This window comes from Littorina saxatilis, linkage group LG6 (genome assembly GCF_037325665.1).
Source record: "Littorina saxatilis isolate snail1 linkage group LG6, US_GU_Lsax_2.0, whole genome shotgun sequence".
Classification (NCBI taxonomy): domain Eukaryota; kingdom Metazoa; phylum Mollusca; class Gastropoda; order Littorinimorpha; family Littorinidae; genus Littorina; species Littorina saxatilis.
Window position 1 is genome coordinate 40958415 of NC_090250.1, and position 21123 is coordinate 40979537.

Here is a 21123-nt window from a genome sequence, read left to right on the forward strand (position 1 = left end):
TTACGAGGATTTTCAACAGACTCGCAGGGATTCAAACAGACAATACGAGGTTTTCCCGCTAATGTCGCTAATGTCTCAACACCCAACGGCAATACGAGGTTTTTAAAATCAGGGGAAAAAGACCTTTGCAAAATAGATAGAGTTACAAGCTTTTCACAGATGACAGGAAAAAAATCAAGGGACGGAACCATGCAAAAATCCGAAAATCAGGAAAATGTAAGTTACGAGGTCTTTGAAGGCCACTGACGATATGTGATAAACACTAAACACAAGAAAAGCAACGCATGGAAGCAACAAGCTACTAATTTAATACCTCCACCTCTTAAGATTTAGGAAGGAAAATCACCAAGAGGCAACCACAGCAAATGTGGTGCAACACACACTTTGGATTCTCAAAACAACACAACCACACACACTCAGCAAACTTGTCAGATAATCCAAACACAGAAGACTCTTGCATGCTGTTGACAGCTGCATATTTTCACAAATCATCCTGGAGATCGTGTCACATCACACAAGACAAATTAAAACACACACACACACACACACACACACACACACACACACACAGACCATACACTTATTGTGTATCTGCTTCTCAGCAAAAATGAATTAATTTATAACACATGCACATTTTAGTTTAACGGTCATCTTTAGTTTGCTTCTATTCCCTGCTACATTTTTGTCTCATGAGTCATGTATATTGTCTTCCCACTCCCCAACTCAATCATGTTGTCTCCCAAATAACATCTAATTCATCACCCTACATCTCCAGCATAGAGCTGTCACATTTCCTTTTTCTCTTTTTCTTTTTCCCCGTCCTTCCATTTAGCCTGAGAACACTGGCTTTTCTGGAATAAAACCTTGAGTGAAGTCAAAAGTCTACCCCCAAAGAAATAGTTCCTCATCAACATCAGGTACCAGCCCCGTCTTTTTTAGGGTCTTTCCTGGTCCTCTTGTCGTTCATCTCGTCCAGCTTTTTGTTCAGCTTCCTCTCCATCTGAGCCCGTTTATCAGGCGCAGGTTTCTTGTTGGGCACCCCGCTACCTGGGTGAAGCACCCTCTCCCGAGATATGGTCTGGCGAGCGTGAATCTTTGCCGCGTCCCCGCAGCCGTGGATTTCGGGCATGAGGTGTTGCAAGCAGAAGCGGCGCATACAGTGCACGCAGTTTCTGCCCAGTGTGTTGGTGAGCGTCTTGCACTTCTTGTAGCTGCACTTGCTGTCCATGGCCTTTACCGTGGCGATGAGAGCGTCAAAGTCATCGTCAGCCACCTTGCCCAACACCTGTGCTGCTTGGTGCACCTGGAAAAAGAATATGGTGTGGTGTGGTGGAGTGCCAGGCATTAAAGTAATCTCTCTGCATCTGATTCATCCTTCTGAGTGATAAAAATCAAGAAAGCCTGAAAATAATTAAAACCTCAAAATCATTTCACTTTCAGGACTTATTCAACCTCTGTACTTAGGAGATTGTTCATGTGGCATCTGCCATCATGATTAAATGTCTGAGACAGTTATTATCCCTAGTAATACAAGCATAAGCTAGTTAGGGCATTTAAAATTAAATCCATTCAACTCAAGTCATTCATCCCTAAACAATTGCCTGCCACCTATAATTGAGTTGTATTAATTTAAGTGCAGGTGGTGACCTACATTTATGCCTATTCAGCGCTGTCCACGTTTTATTTTTAAACGCACAAAATGCATGGTATTCGAGAGGAGTTTTGCTCTCGGCATTTGCCAAATAAGGATATCCTACTACGTTGAATTACTATAATGAACTTTCAATCGGCTACCCTGACTTCGTCCTTCCTGATCGAAGGGGGATGTATTTTTGATATTTGGAGGGAATAGACTCAGTATTTCAATGGTCAAATGCCGATTTCTGTATACAAATGTAGACAAGGAACTTTAAACCAAACCTTTGTTTTTTTCGTTTTTTGTTCTTCTCCATTTTCTCCTCCTTGACTTCATGCCATAAATGATTCATTGTCTGCCACCATTATTGAGTTGAATCAATTGAAAATAATGTTTTAACCAAACCTGTGATGGAGGTTTTTTCTTCTTTTCCTTTTTCTCCTTCTTGGGCCCCCCAGCAGCGCCAGAAGCGGACGCCGGGGCCGCGGGTTGGTGTTCACGTCTGCCGCAGTGAGCCTCGTGGAGCTGAAGATTGGCTGGAATAACATCACGACCACACAGTCGACAACTGCTGCCTGCTTTAACTTTTGGCTTTTCCTCTTGTGCTGCTTCTGATGGAAAGGTTTCTGTTTCTTCTGGAATAAAAGCATGATTACTTCACCTCTGTAAGATGTTACAAAATTATAAAACACTCCTTGGTGGGTATCATGGGGAAGTTTGCTTTGGTCATGATTTATCACCCAAACGGCTGAGTAATGTAGAAGTCACAAATCATTAGATAGAAAGATGTAACATGCTTGCAAATGCCCAGAGCATAAACTAACAGATGTATGTTTCAATGCTTATGAAACACGCACACACCCATATGCGCATACAAACACTATCAAACACGTGCACATGTATGTACACAAGCATTGACACACACACATGCACACACACACAAATAAACAGAAACATACCTGCAGAAGGTTCAGCATTGGACAGTGCTGTGGGGTCATCATTCTCAACATCATCTCCAGGACAGCTGGCAGCATCACCGGCCTCCCCTGACGGCACCGTTGATGGTCTAGTGCCAGGCTTCGACACCACCAGGTGGCGCTCTTTCCCCTCTCCCCGACTCACATGCAGCAAGCCAAGTTTCTCTGAAACCTGTGCAAAGGCAGTTTGTTTTTTGAAAAATAAATTGGAACCCTCCTTTAACCCCTTCACTGCCCAGCACGTACTAGGTACGTGGTCATGTTTGGTTTGTCATACGCCCATACACGTACTAGATACGTGGCATGGCATTTACATCAGCACTTTTCAGGACATTTGTGAAAACTAAATGGGAGGTAACCACTGTCCAACTTCTTGTAGGGGTTTAAACACAGTTCTTTCCCATTGACCGTTCAGATAAATTAATACCACTGGTGAAAACTTTTTTAGAATTTTTTTCCGATCTATAAGATTCAAAATGGCGGCCGAAAGTCGGACATCAACTCGTAGACCTGTTTTCAAATGATACAGTGTTCTGGAAGCTCTACAAGAAATGATTTATGGATTACCACACAGAAGAATACTGTTATGGGCTGTAATGTGAGTACTTGATGTTTGACACCAGTTTTAGCTGTGTTTTCTGCGGTTTTACGTGCTGCAGTGTGTGTGTGAAAGTTTGGAAACTGTAATTTTTGACAAAAATGGTCATTATATCGATTTTTAACATAACAATCACAAACAAAGTCCAATGATCATGTTATCACATAATAGCCAAAGGTGTAAGCAAACCACATGCCAAAGATCTGAGAGATATCTCAATAAATGATTGAGCAGTGAACAGATTAGTGAACCTACCGAAGAAAGCAAAATTTGCCCTGGCGCACAGCAATACCAAAATGCTGTTATACTGTGGCAGTGAAGGGGTTAAAGACCTAAAAAAATATCCTGTGAAAACCAGGTTGTAAGAAGAAGGGAGTCTTGAAATGGGGTACATTTACAGACAATAACAGACAATCTGAAAAACTAGGGTCTTAAAAAGGGGGTGGGGGTTGGTCTTAAAATGGTGGTGGGGGGGATGGGGGGTCTTGAACGGAGGGTTCCACTACAGAAAGTTATGCTCCGTTTTCTTCGCTGCTCCATTGATTGCATGCCTGTAATTCTATTCATGAAATGACAATCAATTACACTCAAAATCAACACAAATCTACTTTGATACTAAATAGTTTTAACCTGTTCAAGCTTTCCTTTCTGAATTGTGTTCCCCTGAGCCCTTCACAACCAGGAAATATTTCATGCATTATATAATCTTCCACACATGATTTTTACGGGAGCTTTCATCGCAGTCTTGATTAATGCACTGCTCGATCTGTATGTGTGTGAGCTTCAATCTCACCTCATGAATCACCATACGATCGTGAGACGTAAGCGTGGAAGGAAAAGCAATGAAGGTTTGGCTTTCATCGGCATCAAAGTCTCCCAGCATTTTCTCATAGATTGGCTGCTTGTCTTCTGTTGACATCAACTGTTTCTCCCTGAAACGTACCACACATGGTCAGCATGACTGAGAATAAGCGTTCACTTACTACTTGATGTACCCACAAATAAATACACTAAGATACTTGAATAAGAATACGCTGTTTCATAACACAAAGCAGAGCACACTGCTCTACCGCACTGACAAATTTTAAGACTTACATGAAGGTATGCAAATTAAGTTTCCACCAAAAACAAGTAAAGAGAGAGAAAAAGAAACAATAAAATCAATCAGTCAAAAAATGAAAGAAAAACATAGAAACTAATAAATCAATCAACCAATCACACATCTGTTTACAGAAACATGACGTCACACTCAGCTTACGGTTTGCGTGACTCTGCCCCAGCCTGTGGTGTCTGTCGCTGTGGTTTGCTTTGCCCCAACTGTTGCTCTCCTTTCGCTTTCTTCCCGATCCCTTTCCGCCCACCCCCCTCCTTCTTGCGCTGCTCTCCTGACGCTGTATCAGACAGCAGGTTTTCCAGTCGCTCTGGCCTTCCACTGCTCTCTGTGATCAGGCCATCTGCAACCAACAACAAAAACAAAACAATGAACACTTACTTCATATCATATAAAACAATGCTTAGTGCATATAATTCCTCTTCTCCTCTTTCTAAACTCAGTCATCCGCTCCCACACACACACACGCATGCAAGTACCCATACATGCACATACGCACACATACACACACACATACACACACACACACACACACACACACACACACACACACACACACACACACATACACACACACATACACACACACACACACACACACACACACAGAGTTGTTGTCTTTATTAAGAGCACTTACGCCCCTTTGTTTCTGACGTATTGTCATTAGTGCTCTGCCTCACTTGACTTTAATTTATACCAAAACCACAAAACGGAAAACAAAATTCCATTAGCTACATACCCTGAACAAACTGGTGTGCCGACCACACCTGCCCCGCGTCACTCATGTAGTCCAGCAGGGACCGCAGGAAGGGGTCGCTACTCACAGTGTCGCTGTCACAGATCACTGCCAGGTGGCGCCGAGCTCTCGTCACAGCCACGTTGATTCGCCGCTTCTCTGCCAAGAATCCCACCTCCTCTGTTGGACACATAATACACTGCAGCGTGTTAAGCAATGTATTAAGCTACATCAATACTGGTAGAATAAGTAGCAAAACTAGAATAAACTGCTGTAGAGTTTCAAAATACAGCAGCTTAGTTATACTATGGAATACATCTCAAAACAAACAAACAGAGCTACAAAGTATTCTGCAAATTGGCTTTGCATGGCAACGCTTTGAAAAGCAGTCACATTAAGGCAGTATATTATAAAGTGAAGTGATACTATAATTACTTATATTTTTACCTCTTCTGCTAATGATCAATGAATTTGTACATTTGTCAGCACATTCACATGTAAAGTCCCTAAAACATGCATTCTCCTTTGAGGATACTTAGTTTTTTCTCCCTACAAATGCATATTCATCTGATAAAAAACACTGGCTGCATTAATTGGGAAGCAGAATAGAGTCACACACCTGAAATTCCATTCATTAGAAGTTAGAGCATACATCAGACTTGTAGTTTGCATACGCAAAAATCGAAGAATGAAGACACTGACTTTTGTTGTTACTCCTGACAAAGGAAATGACGACAGCCTCCTTCTCTCGTCCCTGGAACCCATCCACAGACTTGATTTCCAGGCTGGGGTATTTGGCTGACAGGCGTTGCCGTAGCAACTCCACCTGTGACATACAAGATCATGCAAAATGAAATCTAGTTGGTTGGGAACAAAACAATCCTTGAGGCTTCAGTCTTGACATAATTATTTTTTCATCATCTTCTTAATTTTGTAAAAGTCTGTGGGACCTAAAAACTCTGAATGAGAAAATACTACAGGATTATATTCAGCACACAATAATCACTTTATTCACAAATCAGACACTTTCGCAGAAGCTCAGTAGAACACATGCAGGCCAAATAATCATTATTGCTTCATTACCGTCAGCTTCGAAGCTTCATCAACACTTGTTGAGAAATAATCATTGCTTTGTAAAAAAACAAAAAAATCAAAATTCATGGCATAGCAGTCTACTTCCTCACGGGTGATTTGAACCATAATTTCATTGCCACACAACACAGGCACTGTATAAGCTCACTTGTAAGTTGTAGGGTGCGATAACAGCAATATCCTGTGGCGCTACCCCAGCCTGCACCAGCTGTTCTACGTGCGCTGCTACGATGTCTGCCTCTCCTGTCGTGAAATAAAACTGAATTAATAAATAAGCAGCAAGCACAAAAAGATACAATGAGAGAATAGCGCCTAAACCCTTAAAAAACAACAGGCAAGAAAACGGTTCTCATTCAGAACTTCTGTCACATGATTGAAAAAATGTCTGCCTGCAAAACCCCCAGAGTTGTAAAGTGACACGGAAAGTTGTGTGGCCTCCAGAGCAGACTTCGTTCTGTATGCAGCGGCTTGTTCATGGTGAAGACCTCTTAACTTTTAGAGTGTTCCAGTGAACAAAGAAAAAGAGGAGGAGATTTCTAAGATCGCTTCCATACAAGTTTGTCACATCACCCCCCTCCTAAATCAGCTCGTTGCCCGTTCCTGCCCGTATCACCTACAAAATCAACACTCTCACCTACAAATGCCTCCATGGTCTCGCCCCTGCCTATCTCTCCGACTCTCTCGCTCTCTCTATGTCCCTTCACGAGCACTCAGATCATCTGCCGACTCCCTCAAGCTCAACATCCCCCACACCAAACTCAAAACAGCAGATCAACGCTCATTTTCTTTCCAAGCACCTAGCCAATGGAACACACTACCTCTCCCCCTCCGTCAACAACAGTCCCTCGAATCATTCAAATCTGCACTCAAGACATTCCTTTTTTCCAAATAATCCATGCATTCTACACTGCCCACCCCATCCCACCCTGAATAACTACATATTTTAATGGTTGATGTGTGTGTGCTAGTGACTTTAAGTCTCCGTGTGTGTGAATGAGTGTATGTGCGCCTTGAGTCGCCTGTTGGTGAGATATGTGCGCGTTATAAATATTCGTATTATTATTATTTATTATTATTATAGTCATGTAAACTAATTGAGGAAGCCTGCACAACAATGATACCTGCAATGAATGGACACCGCTGGGGCTAGTTAAAAGCATCCCTACATTGCAGGTAGCCTGTCATAAAACGCATGTTTTCATAAAACGGATAGACAGAGGAACAGGTGTCCTTTTTCTGGGCATCCACTCTTTGGAGGGGCCTCACATCACAAGTATGCTATGAAGTGTTCAACATCTTCTGAAAAACCGAAGTCATACAGACCTTCGTTACCCTTCGACACCTCCTGTGGCAAGTCGAGTTCAGGCAGATTACAGCCTGCTGTGTCTATCAGCAAAAGCGGTATGCTGGTCGTCTCCCCTTCCTCCACACTGGGCAGATCTCTACAACACACAAAACAATGGTATCATCACTACAGCAAATCTGAGAGGACATGACAGGTGCTTTTAATATAAGACACCAATAATGAATTGCGATCAAAATGACAGCTTTTTCCTGCATGCTTTGTCAGCCAAACAAGATCAGGTTTTAAGGGGGTTTATCAAACAAACAAACACAAATAATAATGTACAAAATGTGCTGTTAAGTTTGAAATATCTTGTGGAAATAACAAGAATAGTTCCTCCAGTCCAGTCTAATGTTAGTAAGAACAAAGAAAGATACTCTCCCACTGAGAATCACAAAGATAAACTGCTGTGAACCTTTTTGAGACTGTAAAGGGCTCTAACAAAAAGATAAGTGACAAGCTCATTACAGTCACAATACACACCAACTTAAAACCAAAATAAAGTATGCTAAACAACAGAAGACACAAATAAATGTGCCTATAACAACATTACATAAATATTTTAGTAGCAGACTTAAGTTTTAGGCCAGATAACAGTGAACCCACTTCAACAAATGTTCGGCCACAGAGGGGTGGGCCTGCAGTTTGTTGCCGTAGAGTTTCTGTGAGGACCACAGCATGATGTGACGGTGCATGCGGTACTGCGTGGTCAGCATGCGTACCACTGAGTCACCGTATGTCTTCATCACCCTCTCCATCAGTGTCACGCCCAGACCCTCACCTGCTGCCCTGTTATAAACATTTTTTTTTGTATTGGCAATTAAACAAAAACACACACACACACACACACACACACACACACACACACACACAGAGTCACACACACACACACACACACACACACACCGTCTGGCTTTTCAGAGGCTTTTCGAGGGTGGTTATACTACTGAATTTGAGACAAGCGTCCAAAGCGTCACAGTAAACAAAATGGGCCAAATATAGCATGGAATCGTTACATATCCTCACCATTTACATGTACTTATAATCGCAAAAAAAAGTAAAAGTAATGTCACCGGTAGTCGTGAGTTATTTTTTGACATTGTCAATTTAGTATATTCAGCTGTGCCTCTGTTGCTTCAATTTTTCATGAGCATTAGCCACAAACTAACAATGCTATAGAACTCCTCAATACAAGATTGTTTTAAATGACTGTGCCACCTTTACAAAACGTCCTTGCATCAAGGGCATGTCTAAAAAGTCAAATCAGGGGCAACTCACTGTTTTGACATGATGGTGGGAGGTAACTGGTGTGGATCTCCAGCAAGGACACAACGACGACCGTGCAGCAGTCCCATCCAGCATGCAGCCTCCAGCGCCTGACATGGTCAACATTATTACTACAATTACAATGGAACCCCCGTTTTAACCCAACAAGCCCCCTCCCCCCCTCCCTCCCCCTCCCCATTTTAGATTTCTCTCATATTAACCCCTTCACTGCCCAGCACGTACTAGGTACGTGGTCATGTTTGGTTTGTCATACGCCCATACACGTACTAGGTACGTGGCATTTACATCAGCACTTTTCAGGACATTTGTGAAAACTAAATGGGAGGTAACCACTGTCCAACTTCTTGTAGGGGTTTAAACACAGTTCTTTCCCATTAACCGTTCAGATAAGTTAGTACCACGTGGTAAAAACTTTTTTAGAATTTGTTTCCGATCTATAAGATTCAAAATGGTGGCCGAAAGTCGGACATCAACTCGTAGACCTGTTTTCAAATGATACAGTGTTCTGGAAGCTCTACAAGAAGTGATTTATGGATTACCACACAGAACAATACTGTTATGGTGTAATGTGAGTACCTGATGTTTGACACCAGTTTTAGCTGTGTTTTCTGCGGTTTTACGTGCTGCAGTGTGTGTGTGTGTGTGAAAGTTTGGAAACTGTAATTTTGGACAAAAATGATCATTATATCGATTTTTACTATAACAATCACAAACAAAGTCCAATGATCATGTTATCACATAATAGACAAGGGTGTAAGCAAACCACATGCCAAAGATCTAAGAGATATCTCAATAAATGATTGAGCAGTGAACAGATTAGTGAACCTACCGAAGAAAGCGAAATTTGCCCTGGCGCACAGCAATACCAAAATGCTGTTATACTGTGGCAGTGAAGGGGTTAAGGCCTAGTTTTTTCACATCTTTTGTTCATAACTTGTGTAAATGTACCTCCATTTCTAGACTCAGTCCCTCGTTTTTAAGACCAGATTTTCTCATATTTTTGGATGTCTTGAAATGGGATTCCATGGTACTGACATATGATGCCTCGCAAAAACTTCTGTGAATCATCATTGGTATGAGTCACTGTCAACCTTGTCATCATCACCATCACTGTGCCATCCTTCTTCCCCTCCTCACTCATTATCAGCAGAAGCTTAATCATTGTCATACTTGTACTTATCACCCTTTACATCATCATTATCATAGTACTAACCTCTTTGCCCTCATCATCATCACACTCATACATCTCATTATCGTCAGAGTATCAGCAGGAAAATGACTTCAGCTAGGATGCTAAAGACACTTAAGATAGCTTATTTGTTTGTTTGTTCTTGTGTTTGTTTATTTGCTGTAAGCGTAGCAGAGGCAGTCAACACTTTGATGGATTAGACTTTAGCTGCCCAGACACACACACACGCACGCATGCACGCACGCGTGCACGCACGCGTGCACGCACACACACACACACACACACACACACAAACCTACCTGTGAACACTCGTCAATAACAATTAGGTCAAAGTGATTTTCATCCAGCAACTTCAGCGGGGATTCCGGGGAGGCAGAGGTCAGGGTCACAAGCACCACATCCGCACGTTTCAAAATGTCGCGGGTGGCTGTTTCCTCTCGCTTCCGCACTTCACGCCTCAGTTGTTTCATTTCTTCACGTACTCCAGCGCGACTGTGACCACGTTTGCCCTTCAGCTGTCCCTAGAAGAGGTAATATAGAAAAGGTCTATCTCATAAATGGACACACTTGGAACCATTGGAAATTTGTCCCAACATTGCAGGTAGCCTCTCAGAGGAGGGACCCCCCCCCCCCCCCCCCCTCCCCCCATCCCTTTGCTTACCCCCTATACTTCAAAATTTTAAGAATAAATTTTCATTTAATTAATATACTTACCCAACTCACAAATAGCAATTAACTCTAAATCAGTGCTGGTAACGCTGTACGCGTCCCCTTGGTAACCAAGGGAGACCACTCTAAAAAAGAAAGTGATCCATCCCATAATGCCAGACTAACAACAGTCCGACATCCGTATGCGCGCGCATACGCCGCCATATTATCATTCCGAAACGAAGCCCAACTCACTTCTTTTTTAGACCCCAGTACCAACCACAGCGGGGAGGTGGGAGGGAATAAACGTTGTGAGTTGGGTAAGTATATTAATTAAATGAAAATTTATTCTTAAAATTTTGAATTAAATTACATATCTATACCCAACTCACAAATAGCAGATTGCTACTATAGGTGGCGGGTACTCACCCAAAATCAAAGCAGAAGGGCTTGTCCTGCTGCCACCATAGAAGGTAGTGCAAAACTGCCGTCTTGTTGCAAGGAGGAGATGTCTCTAAGATAATAATTCATGAAGACATCCTCCGATTTCCAATAGGCCGCCTCCAAAACATCAGCCAGACGGCCTGAACGGAGCACTGCCACAGAGGAGGCCCATGCCCTTGCCTCATGAGTTCTTGCCGAAGTCAGGGGAAGAACCGCCCTAACCTCTCCGGACTGAGTATGCCACCAGGCGTATGCTTGCCTGATTAACGTGGAGACCCACTTGGTCAAAGTCACCCTAGCAATATCTTTGCACCTTGCCGTATTGAGAGAAATAAAAAGCAACTTTTGAGTTTCCGAACGAATGAACTTCGTTCGAGACAGGTAACTGCTGAGCATTCTGACTGGGCAGTTAACGATGTCAGGGTCTCCAGGAGCAAGAATGTTGCTCAAGGCAGGAATGTTAATGACAGGAGAAATATGACCTGGTTTCTGATTTTTAGCTAAGAATTCTGGTCTGAATTTAAGAGATATGGAACCATCCTTTTCGGTTGCAATATCTTTAGCTAAGCCGGATAAAGCATGAACCTCACTCCCTCTACGCGACGTAGCGAGCAAAGTTAGAAAAACTGCCTTGCGCGTCAAGTTAGCCAAACTAGATGACTGTAGCGGTTCAAACTCGTTAGAAGCCAAAAATCTCAACACAAGCATCAAATCCCAAGCAGGGAGCGGAGACTTCACGCGCGCGGCCTTAAGGGAGGCGCCCTTAATAACACTAGCGACAACCCCGTCAAGAGTGATCTTATGGCCTAGCTGTCTTAGTGTTGACGAAATCGCGGACCTTCTAACACGAAGGGAAGACGCCGACCCCCCCTGTCCAGCTAGCCAGGCTAAATGATTTGCTACCTGCATGGACCTCGGTGCCAAAGGCTTAACTCTGTTAAGACCACCATTTCACCCAGGAGGCCCAGTGAGACGAGTAGACCGAACTGGTCGACTTCCTATGGGCATGCTTCACAAAGTCTATAGTGGCAGAAGAGGCCCCTGCCTTGAGCATAGCGCTTCTGACAGAATCCACCCTTGAAGGTTGAGGGCCTGAGGGTTCTCGTGAGGGATGCCCGACCTGGGTTGTAGGAGTTCTCCCTTTCTTACTGCGATGGGGATAGGCGGTCGAACCGCCAGTCGCAGCAAGTCCGGGAACCAGTGCTGGCTTGGCCAAAGTGGGGCAACCAGAACCAGCGCTGGCCTTTCCAGGTCGACCTTCCTGAGAACTTTGCCTAACAGGCAAAACGGAGGGAAGGCGTAAGCTGTCAGCCCTGTCCAATCCAGTTCTAGCGCATTCACGCCCCACGCCAGAGGATCCGGGAAGGGGGATACAAACAGAGGAAGCCTCGCCGAATACCGAGTTGCAAACAAATCGATTTGAGGCTTCTCTATCTGCTCCCAAAGACGGTGTAGGGACTGGTGCGACAGAGTCCACTCTGAATGGACCACCTTGTCCCCCCTGCTCAGCGCATCTGCAAGGACGTTCAAGCTGCCCTTCAGAAAGATGGCTGACAGCAGAATATGATGCGAAGCGCACCACTTTAGAATGAGGCACGCACTGTCTGAGAGGCTGAGGGATCTCGTTCCGCCCTGCCTGTTCACGTAAGCCGCGACAGTCCTGTTGTCGGTGTGCAACCTGACATGACTGTTCTGAACGAACGGCAGAAAAGCTTGGAGGGCCAAGGAAACGGCCTCCAACTCCAGAGCATTGATATGGCGCGTGGGAAGAGACAGGTTCCTCGCCCCCGACGCCACATGCTCCCCCAGGTGAGCTCCCCACCCCGTCAGAGAAGCATCGGTGAACAGCTCGTTCTCTGGCGCCGGGCACACTATCGGGACTCCCTGTGAGACCCAGGGAAGGAGCCAGACCTGCGTGGTCGCGAAAAACCAGGTTCCCAGAGAAACCTGGGTGTCCCACCCCTGGGTTGACTGATCCCACCGGGCCTGAAGAGCTGCCTGAAACGGCCTCTTGTGGACCCTGCCCAGTGGGATAAGAGAAGCCATAGACTCCATCTGGCCAAGTACTGATGTCAGAACCCGTACACTGGCCAGATTCTCTCCGTGAAGCGCACGGAGCAAGTCTTGAAGTTTGGCCACCCTCTTCTGAGACGGGCGGACCGACCAACTGAGCGTATCGAACTCCATCCCTAAGTAAGTGAACGTCTGGGATGGAACCAGTTCCGATTTGCCCAGGTTCACAGAGAACCCGAGCTGGGCAGCCTGACTGAGCACCATGCGAGTATGAACGTGGCAAAACTCCCTGTCCTGATGTAGGATAAGCCAATCGTCTAAATAAGCTCGCAGACGCACGCCCTCCTTGCGCACAAGAGCGCAGAGCTGACGTACCACGATGGTGAAAATCCATGGCGCGAGAGAAAGGCCAAACGGCAGAGCCCTGAACTGATAGGCCTTGGCTCCCCAGCAGAAGCGCAACCACTTCCTGTCCGTAACGTGCATCATGACGTGGAAGTATGCGTCTGTAAGGTCCACCGAGGTAGCCCAATCGCCTGGACGAAGCGCCTCTCGCACAGAGGCCGGCGTCTCCATAGTGAACTTCACCGTCCGGAGATACATGTTCAGAGTTGACAGGTCCAGAACTGGTCTCCAAGCCCCCGAGGCTTTCGGTACAACAAACAGTCTGCCGTAAAACCCCGGGGACCGTAAGTCCAAGACCTCCTCTATCGCCCCTTTCGAGAGAAGGGCTGTCACCTCCCCTTGCACCGCGGCTCTCGCCTCCGGATCCCTGGGGGGTTTGCAAAGCGGGATTATCCTAGTCAGAGGTGCTTTTTCCCCTGACCAGAGAAGTCTGAACCCCGAACGAACGATCCCGGTAACCCACTTGCTGTCCACTAGCTGCAGCCAGGAAGAGAGGGCCCTGGACGGGCCGCCCGCCACAACCAGTGCGGGAGCTACCGGGAAGGCCTGTTCGGGGGAGTTTCATTGGGGGTGGGGCTTGCGCCCCGACCCCCTAGAACCACCAAAGGATTGACCCCTCTTAGGGTAGGGCGCACCGCGGCCTCTACCCCCCGAAGAGAAAGACTGTTTCTGTGCCTTACCGCCACCACCAGACGAAGATGTCTGAGGTTTGGCCGTAGACTGCGTCTGAGTCCGTGACTGAGACTGAGACTGAGGTTTGCCCTGAGCCTTAGGCAAACCCTGAAAGGCAATGCGGGCTATAGCGAGATCCCTCGCGTCTGCTGTCTCCTTCTGGAGAGCATCCAAAGAGGCCTGACCCAACAACGATCCCTCTGAAAACGGGGACACTTTCAGGAAATCAATCGTGGACTTATCACGAATCCTCGATCCCGCTAGAAACGCAGACCTCCTTGAATGCACGGCATGTGCGTAGAGGTTGGCTGAAATCGTCATCTGTTCCCTTGTCACCTTGGCCAAAGTGGCCAGAAGGGTAGACACGACAAGCGCCGAAGCGTCGAACCTAAATTCGAAGGGGTCCAGCCAAGTCGCAATCGACCTCGAAAGAGACCGTTGCAGAGACTCTGACACTGACGTCAGTTCAAGCAACGACCTCCCCGCATCCTCAAGAGCCACCATCGAAGACTCGGTACACGGAAGCACAGTGTTAGGTCCATACCCGACTTCACGCAGCGAAGCAAGCTCAGGCGTCACCGGCAACACAGCCGTAGGCAACGCGAAAGGCTCAATCAGCTTAACAGGCCGGGGAGCAAGCTTAAATTTCTGAATGCCAGAAACAGCCCGATCCCCCGCCTTGGCCAACCACGGGAGAACGTCCTCAGGTGCATCACCACGTTGCGACAACAACGGCACCGCCGGTCCGTTCCTCCCTTTGAAAACCTTTGCCATAACATAGGCAACTGAGGATGACTCTTTAAACCGGAACTGACCAGAAACATTCTTGGCAGACCGGAAATCGTCAAAAGCCGACATGGGTGGCAGAAGTCTCTCCTTGCTTCTCACCACCCCTTCCAGAAAGTATTTGGAAGCCGTCTCAGCTGCCAAAGCCACTGCGCTCGACAGCTTCACCGGCAGGTTGAGAAGGGCGTCATCCACGGCCGTGGCATTGCCCTCCTCCAACCCTCCTTCCTGCTCGCTATCGCAGTCAGGTGGGTCAACGCCAGAGAGACTTGCAAAGTCCTCGGAGTCACACCCAACATCCGTCCCCCCGGACGGAAATAGAACCGGCATACCCGACACTGAATCAGAGGTATATGCAGCGTTCTTACGATTCACAGGGCTCCCTGCAACCGCTGACCTAGCACGATGCAAATGGCCAGAGATTGCAGGCGGGCTTTCACCACGCACGTGGCTTACTCTCTCCTGTGATCGCACCCCACTGTCACCAGAGAACCTGGTAACTTGTGGGGAAGACATACCTTTAGAGAGCACAGGCTCATGCAGAAGGGACACCAGCCGACCACCATCATGCTGAGAAGCATGCACTTCCGCCCGAACCACGGACGAAGCAGCCACAGCGGAAGCCGCAGCGGAAGCTGAAGCGAAACCGGAAGTGGAAGGAGTTGGTGAAGAACTGACTCTACCCAACGAAGAGACATCGAAGACGCCAGCCGGAAGTGCGCGAATCTCTGCTTTCGTCGACGACAAATCGGCCGCCAAAGTAGAAACCTGTGTACTTAAAGTCAAAAGCAACGACGCAATATCGGCGGGAGACACACCTGAATCACCAGGAGCCCCCGACGAAACAACCGGTTTAACAACATCTTTATTTTTCTCACTACGCGTGACTTTGTCCTTCTTCACGGACAAAATGGCGGACGAAGGCTTGTCAACAACAACATCAACATCACATCCTACATTTCCCGGTTCTATCTGAGAAGTGGCGGAAATTCCATCACTCTTTCTTCTAGACGAAGAACTTCTCTTAGAGGAAGAAGTACTAGCAGCCGGAGAAGCTGGAGCAGCAGCCTGTCTCGAACTAGTTCTATTCTTGGCGCTCTCCGCCATAACAAAGCTAACTCACAAAAAAAATTTCGAAACTGAAAAATTTTACAAGTTCACAGACGTGTGACAGAAACGTCGCCAAAGTTACATAAAACAAGAAAGCTCTCACCCAAAAACAGCCAGGGTATCGACAAAGCTCGGCGGCAGACCAAGGGGCGAAGTCAAAGTCAGGAGACAATGAAACAAGGCTGAACACAGCCGGAGCGTACAAAAAACGCGACCAGACACGTTGGACGCTGAGTATGGAATGATAATATGGCGGCGTATGCGCGCGCATACGGATGTCGGACTGTTGTTAGTCTGGCATTATGGGATGGATCACTTTCTTTTTTAGAGTGGTCTCCCTTGGTTACCAAGGGGACGCGTACAGCGTTACCAGCACTGAACTAGAGTTAATTGCTATTTGTGAGTTGGGTATAGATATGTAATTTAATCAGGTTTTAAACTCAGCACACTTCTTTCATTCACATCGGGGCTCTAAAATTCTCTAATGTCTAGTTTACTTATGGGTCAAGGCCGTTTTTTTTAGGGTTGCTTCCTCTTTCGGAGTGAAGCGTAGTTCAGCATCTTGGCACTTAAACTGAAGTTAATGCTATGTGAGTCGGGATAAGATATGTAATTTAATTCTCTAATGTCTAACTTTGCAAACACAGTGAAAGCAGGATTGCACCACTTAAGTTTTGCTTTACATGGTTTCTAATTCCTGACAAAAGCTGTCTCCATTCTGTTCGTGGGACCTTCAATGTTTAGAAATTGTATCACAGCTGAAGTTACACAACCTAGCTGTAATGAATGTAAAACTAGCCCCTCTGCACATTCCTTACCAGCAGGTTATTCAGGTCACGCCTGGCATCGGCAGCCAGGGAGGTCTGGTCGCTAGCGGCAACCATGGCATCCAGGGCGTAGGGTGCGATGTGGGGTAGCAGACGAGCGGGGTGACCAATACGCACAATGCGCTTGTGTCGCGCTCCCAGCCTCTCCACAAGGTTGTCCACAGCTACGTTGGATGGTGCCAGTGCAAGCACCTGAGAACAGACATTCATTCAAAAATAATTCAGCGACATTAATTCCTGCATTATTTGGTGTTATGACACACACACACACACACCAGGTACACACACACACCAGGTACACACACACACACACACACACACACACACACACACACACACACACACACGCACACACACACACACACACACACACACACACACAAAACATAAAAGCAAAATTCAGACTGCAACAAATAGAGCTACAAGTACTAAACTGTGTTGTGAAAACTTCAGAGCTCTGGAGGTCTCTTGTCCATGGTCTATACCCCAAGATACAGAAGTAGTATTCATTTTCCCTGTGTTTTTCTTCAATCTTTACAGCATCATGCTTATAAAAAGTGATATTTCCAAATATTTTCTCCAGACTGACATGTTCTGCAATGATGTGCATCAATATTATCAAGCATATTTGCAGGGATCATCTGTTCTGTAAAAGTTGCAAATTGGACTTCTAGTTTCAGTGGTCAACTCACCTTAACTCCTTTGCGTACTGCCTGCAGAATCAGCTCCACTACAGTGGTGGTTTTGCCCGTGCCCGGGGGTCCATGAATGACGGCCACCTCTGGCTGAGCCAAGGCAAACTTGACCGCTTCTTTCTGCGAGTCATCCAGCCCTGTGTTCATCCAGTTGTACTCTGCACACACACACACACTTCTCTCACTGTTTCTTCTTCATTTGCGTCCTGAGCTCTTAGTCTCAGGGTTACCTGATGGTGATATTTAACCCTTGCCACAGAAGCAGCATGATACTATCTCTGGTGCTGCTTCGGTCAACTGGTTTTGGTCAGCCAGGACTCAGTCTTAGTGAACACAATTTAATGCAGTTTTGATCCTTAGGCTGCCAGATGAACTGAATGTTTTGATATCACTTTACACAACTTAGTTTTCAGATGTTTTTGAAGTCATGAATGGGAATGGGGGGGGGGGGGGGAGGGGGAAGGGGCAGGGAGATGGGGTTCACCTTACCCTTTACTTTGTATGCACTCCCACTTTTAAAAGCAGCAACAATGTTTGATGGAGTTACTCACCTTGCTGCAGTGTAGGCGGTGTGAGAGGCGTCAGGCCAAACAGAACGTTGATCAGTCTTTGACACGGCCCCGCTGAGTAGCCTTGCAGGTCACTCAGAGCTCTGTAGAAAAAACGAATCTGTAGTATGTTGTCTGCGGTGGACCTCCCCTTTTCAGACCCCCCAATTTAAGACTCCCTCCCTTCAAAGACTTCTTTTCACAGACTTTCTCTTCATAACCTCTGTAAATTGATCCCCATTTTAAGGCTCCCTCCTTTTTTAAGACCTGATTTTCCATTGTATCACAAATAATTACCATTCACACTTCAGTGACACTTAGATACAAGATTTTGCAAAAGGCATGTGCATTAAAATGATAAATACATAAAACATTTTCTGCTAGAGTCGGGTATAGTCAGCTTTGTTTTCAAAGTATCAAAAGCAGTAAAGCATTTCTCAAGCACTACCTGGCTTAACATGTGTATAAACACATAGGTAACTAAACAAAAGCCTTAATAATTAATTTCAATTGGAGTTAAGTCTACTTTCACCCTCTTCCACACTCAGGCCTGGGAATGAGTAAAAGTGGTTTGGGCGTACTGACCGGAAAATGTTGCGTTTTAAGCATTCTTAAGGGCACACGTTGGCTCTTTTCTTACACAATTAGAAAAGGACTTCATCGTATTTACGACGAAAGGCGTATCATTCCCAGGCCTGACACTGTAAGAAATCTGATTAGGAGACTGTTCTTAGAAGCATGCATGCAAACCTCTTCAGTCGTCTGTAGGTGACGTCATTTGCAAGTTTGGTCAGACGGTATTGCTTATCATCATCCAAGGAAAAGACATCATCTGACTCTTCAAACGCCACCTGGAGTGAGTTAGGTAGAATGCGTGACACCACACCTGACACCTGGCTGTCTGTCTGTGCAGCCCCTTCCTGAGCCACACCCACAATGTCACCTGCAACACAGTCAACGGGAGAGTGTGTTACCTTGACCTCTAGGACTGCTAATGTTTGACTTTTCTCCCTCTTCTCCTGCAACTGCAACTCACACGTACACTAGGTTTTTTTCTGTGTGTTGTTGTTGCTGTTTTTGTGTTGGTTTGTACAAATAGGCGTTTACGTGTATAAAACCTAGTGAATGGAACACTCACTGAGTCACTTTGTAACAGGCACAAAAACTGAAGAAAAAAAAATACTGACAAAAAAATTCGAAGGCGCGTAGCGCCAAGTTTCGCAGGCGCAAAGCGTCAAGATTTCTAGGGGGGACCGGGGGCATGCCCCCCCGGAAATTGTTTTTTCAAGGGTGCAATTTGGTGCAATCTGGGGCTATCTACTAAGCCTTAAAATTGGATTCAAACATGGCCCCAAAACTATTTTACTATAACTATGACTAGGAAAAAAAAAAAAAAAAAAAAAAAAACAAAGGAAAAATACGGAAAATAAAAAAAAATACGGTTTATTTTTTTCAAAAATACGGAAAATACGGAGAATTTTCATGCCTGTTGTAACACAAGTAAGTTTGGATACAAAGCCAGTGAACAAGGGGTGAGTTTGGGCTATTGGCCAAATAAAAACTGCAGTATGAACTCAAAGGTTCGCAAGAGAAAACAGGCATCAGACCCTATCACAAACACCTCTCTAAAATCCACAGATGTCTATCCAGCAGACATTGAACATTTAAGCTAAAAATAGCTCAATGTTCAAGGCCGGCCGACAGACTATCAGAGCAGATGCTGTGAAAGACGGGACTACACATGCATGCGCATTTAAGGCAGTCATGCTCAATTTTCGTGGGACTGCATGCTACTGCTAGGCATTTTTGTTATTTTACACCCAACAAAATTCTGGCATGAATTAGAGGATCTCTTCGTGCATTAAATATTGTGTTTGTGTGTACACATTCAAGAGGCATTAATTACACTTAGAGCAGGTCTGCACATAATTTGATCTGGGAGATCAGAGAAATCAAACGCATTTGGGATTTGCACCCGGTACCTCAAAGTGTGAAGGCAGACGTCCTTACCAGAACCACTAGGCTATTGCACCAGTCTCACAAAGTTCAGACAGCATGTGTCTCCTAGTCCTACCTACACAGCAAAGCTTACCTGGTGTAAAGTTGTGAGAGGGCAAGTCATTGCCAGGCCAGTATGGCTGAAAGGCTGCAACTGTACGGCCATAGAGTCCTGTGCTGCGTTCAGCCAACCGTAACTTGATCAAACACACACCACGACGCTGGAGCTCCTTGGCTGGAAGCTGCTCTGTCAGTACTCTGCAAGGAGAGGAAGGGAATTCAGCACTGTTAACATGCAAACCCTAGAGTGAAACACACACACAAACACACTCACACATGAACACACACAGGAACACAGACCACAGGCGAAGGTATCGTCCACTGGACTACTACTATCACAGAAAGACTACCTTTCTGTGATAGTAGTAGTCCAGTGGACGATACCTTCCGCCTGTGCACAGACAAACAACACAGACACATAACACACACTCACATGACAACAAACAAACCATGTGTATTGCCCCACGTCTGCTGAACGTGTTTATCTCAGTAAAGAAATACAGCCAGAGAGTGTGTGGCTGGGAGAGAGAGAGAGAGAGAGAGAGAGAGAGAGAGAGAGAGAGAGAGAGAGAGAGAGAGAGAGAGAGAGAGAGAGAGAGAGAGAGAGAGAGAGAGAGAGAGAGAGAGAGTACCTGGTTTCCTCTATTTCCGCATCACGTTCTTTTTCAAGAAGTTTGCGGGTGCGTGTGACGAATTCATCTACAGACATTCTGGCAGCATACAACGAATCTAGCCAACAAGGAAAGTATAAGCAACAAACTTAGTGATACTTTCGGCGTCTTGCTTACTCTCAGGGGACATCACTCGGAATATAAAACCGCTAGTCATTGCATCTTTTAACTACAACTTTACCGAAATAACGTTTGTTGTTCTTAGTTATGTACTGGGCCAAGCCACTAGTACTGCACTAGAAAAGCTTACTATAGCTGCCTCAAGTATTTGCTTT

General features: G+C 45.6%; 1 protein-coding gene across 2 annotated transcripts; it reads right to left on the reverse strand.

Moving 5' to 3' along the window:
* Positions 1 to 285: 285 nt before the first annotated feature.
* On the reverse strand, positions 286 to 20991 carry LOC138969216 (DNA-binding protein SMUBP-2-like). 2 transcript variants are annotated; one of them, XM_070341960.1, is made up of 18 exons: positions 20810 to 20991; positions 20212 to 20375; positions 18870 to 19062; positions 18123 to 18223; positions 17569 to 17729; positions 16868 to 17068; positions 10271 to 10492; positions 8774 to 8871; positions 8102 to 8284; positions 7474 to 7592; positions 6299 to 6393; positions 5761 to 5884; positions 5062 to 5238; positions 4470 to 4665; positions 4005 to 4143; positions 2596 to 2785; positions 2042 to 2268; positions 286 to 1303 (listed from the first exon to the last, which is right to left on the reverse strand). In XM_070341960.1, the coding sequence occupies exons 1-18, from the start codon at positions 20884 to 20886 to the stop codon at positions 914 to 916; spliced, it is 3057 nt and encodes a 1018-aa protein (XP_070198061.1). In that variant the 5' UTR covers positions 20887 to 20991; the 3' UTR covers positions 286 to 913. The 2 variants fall into 2 exon arrangements, with proteins under 2 accessions (XP_070198061.1, XP_070198060.1); XM_070341959.1 differs by having other exon boundaries at positions 2042 to 2271; positions 20810 to 20990.
* Between the last annotated feature and the right edge of the window lie 132 nt (positions 20992 to 21123).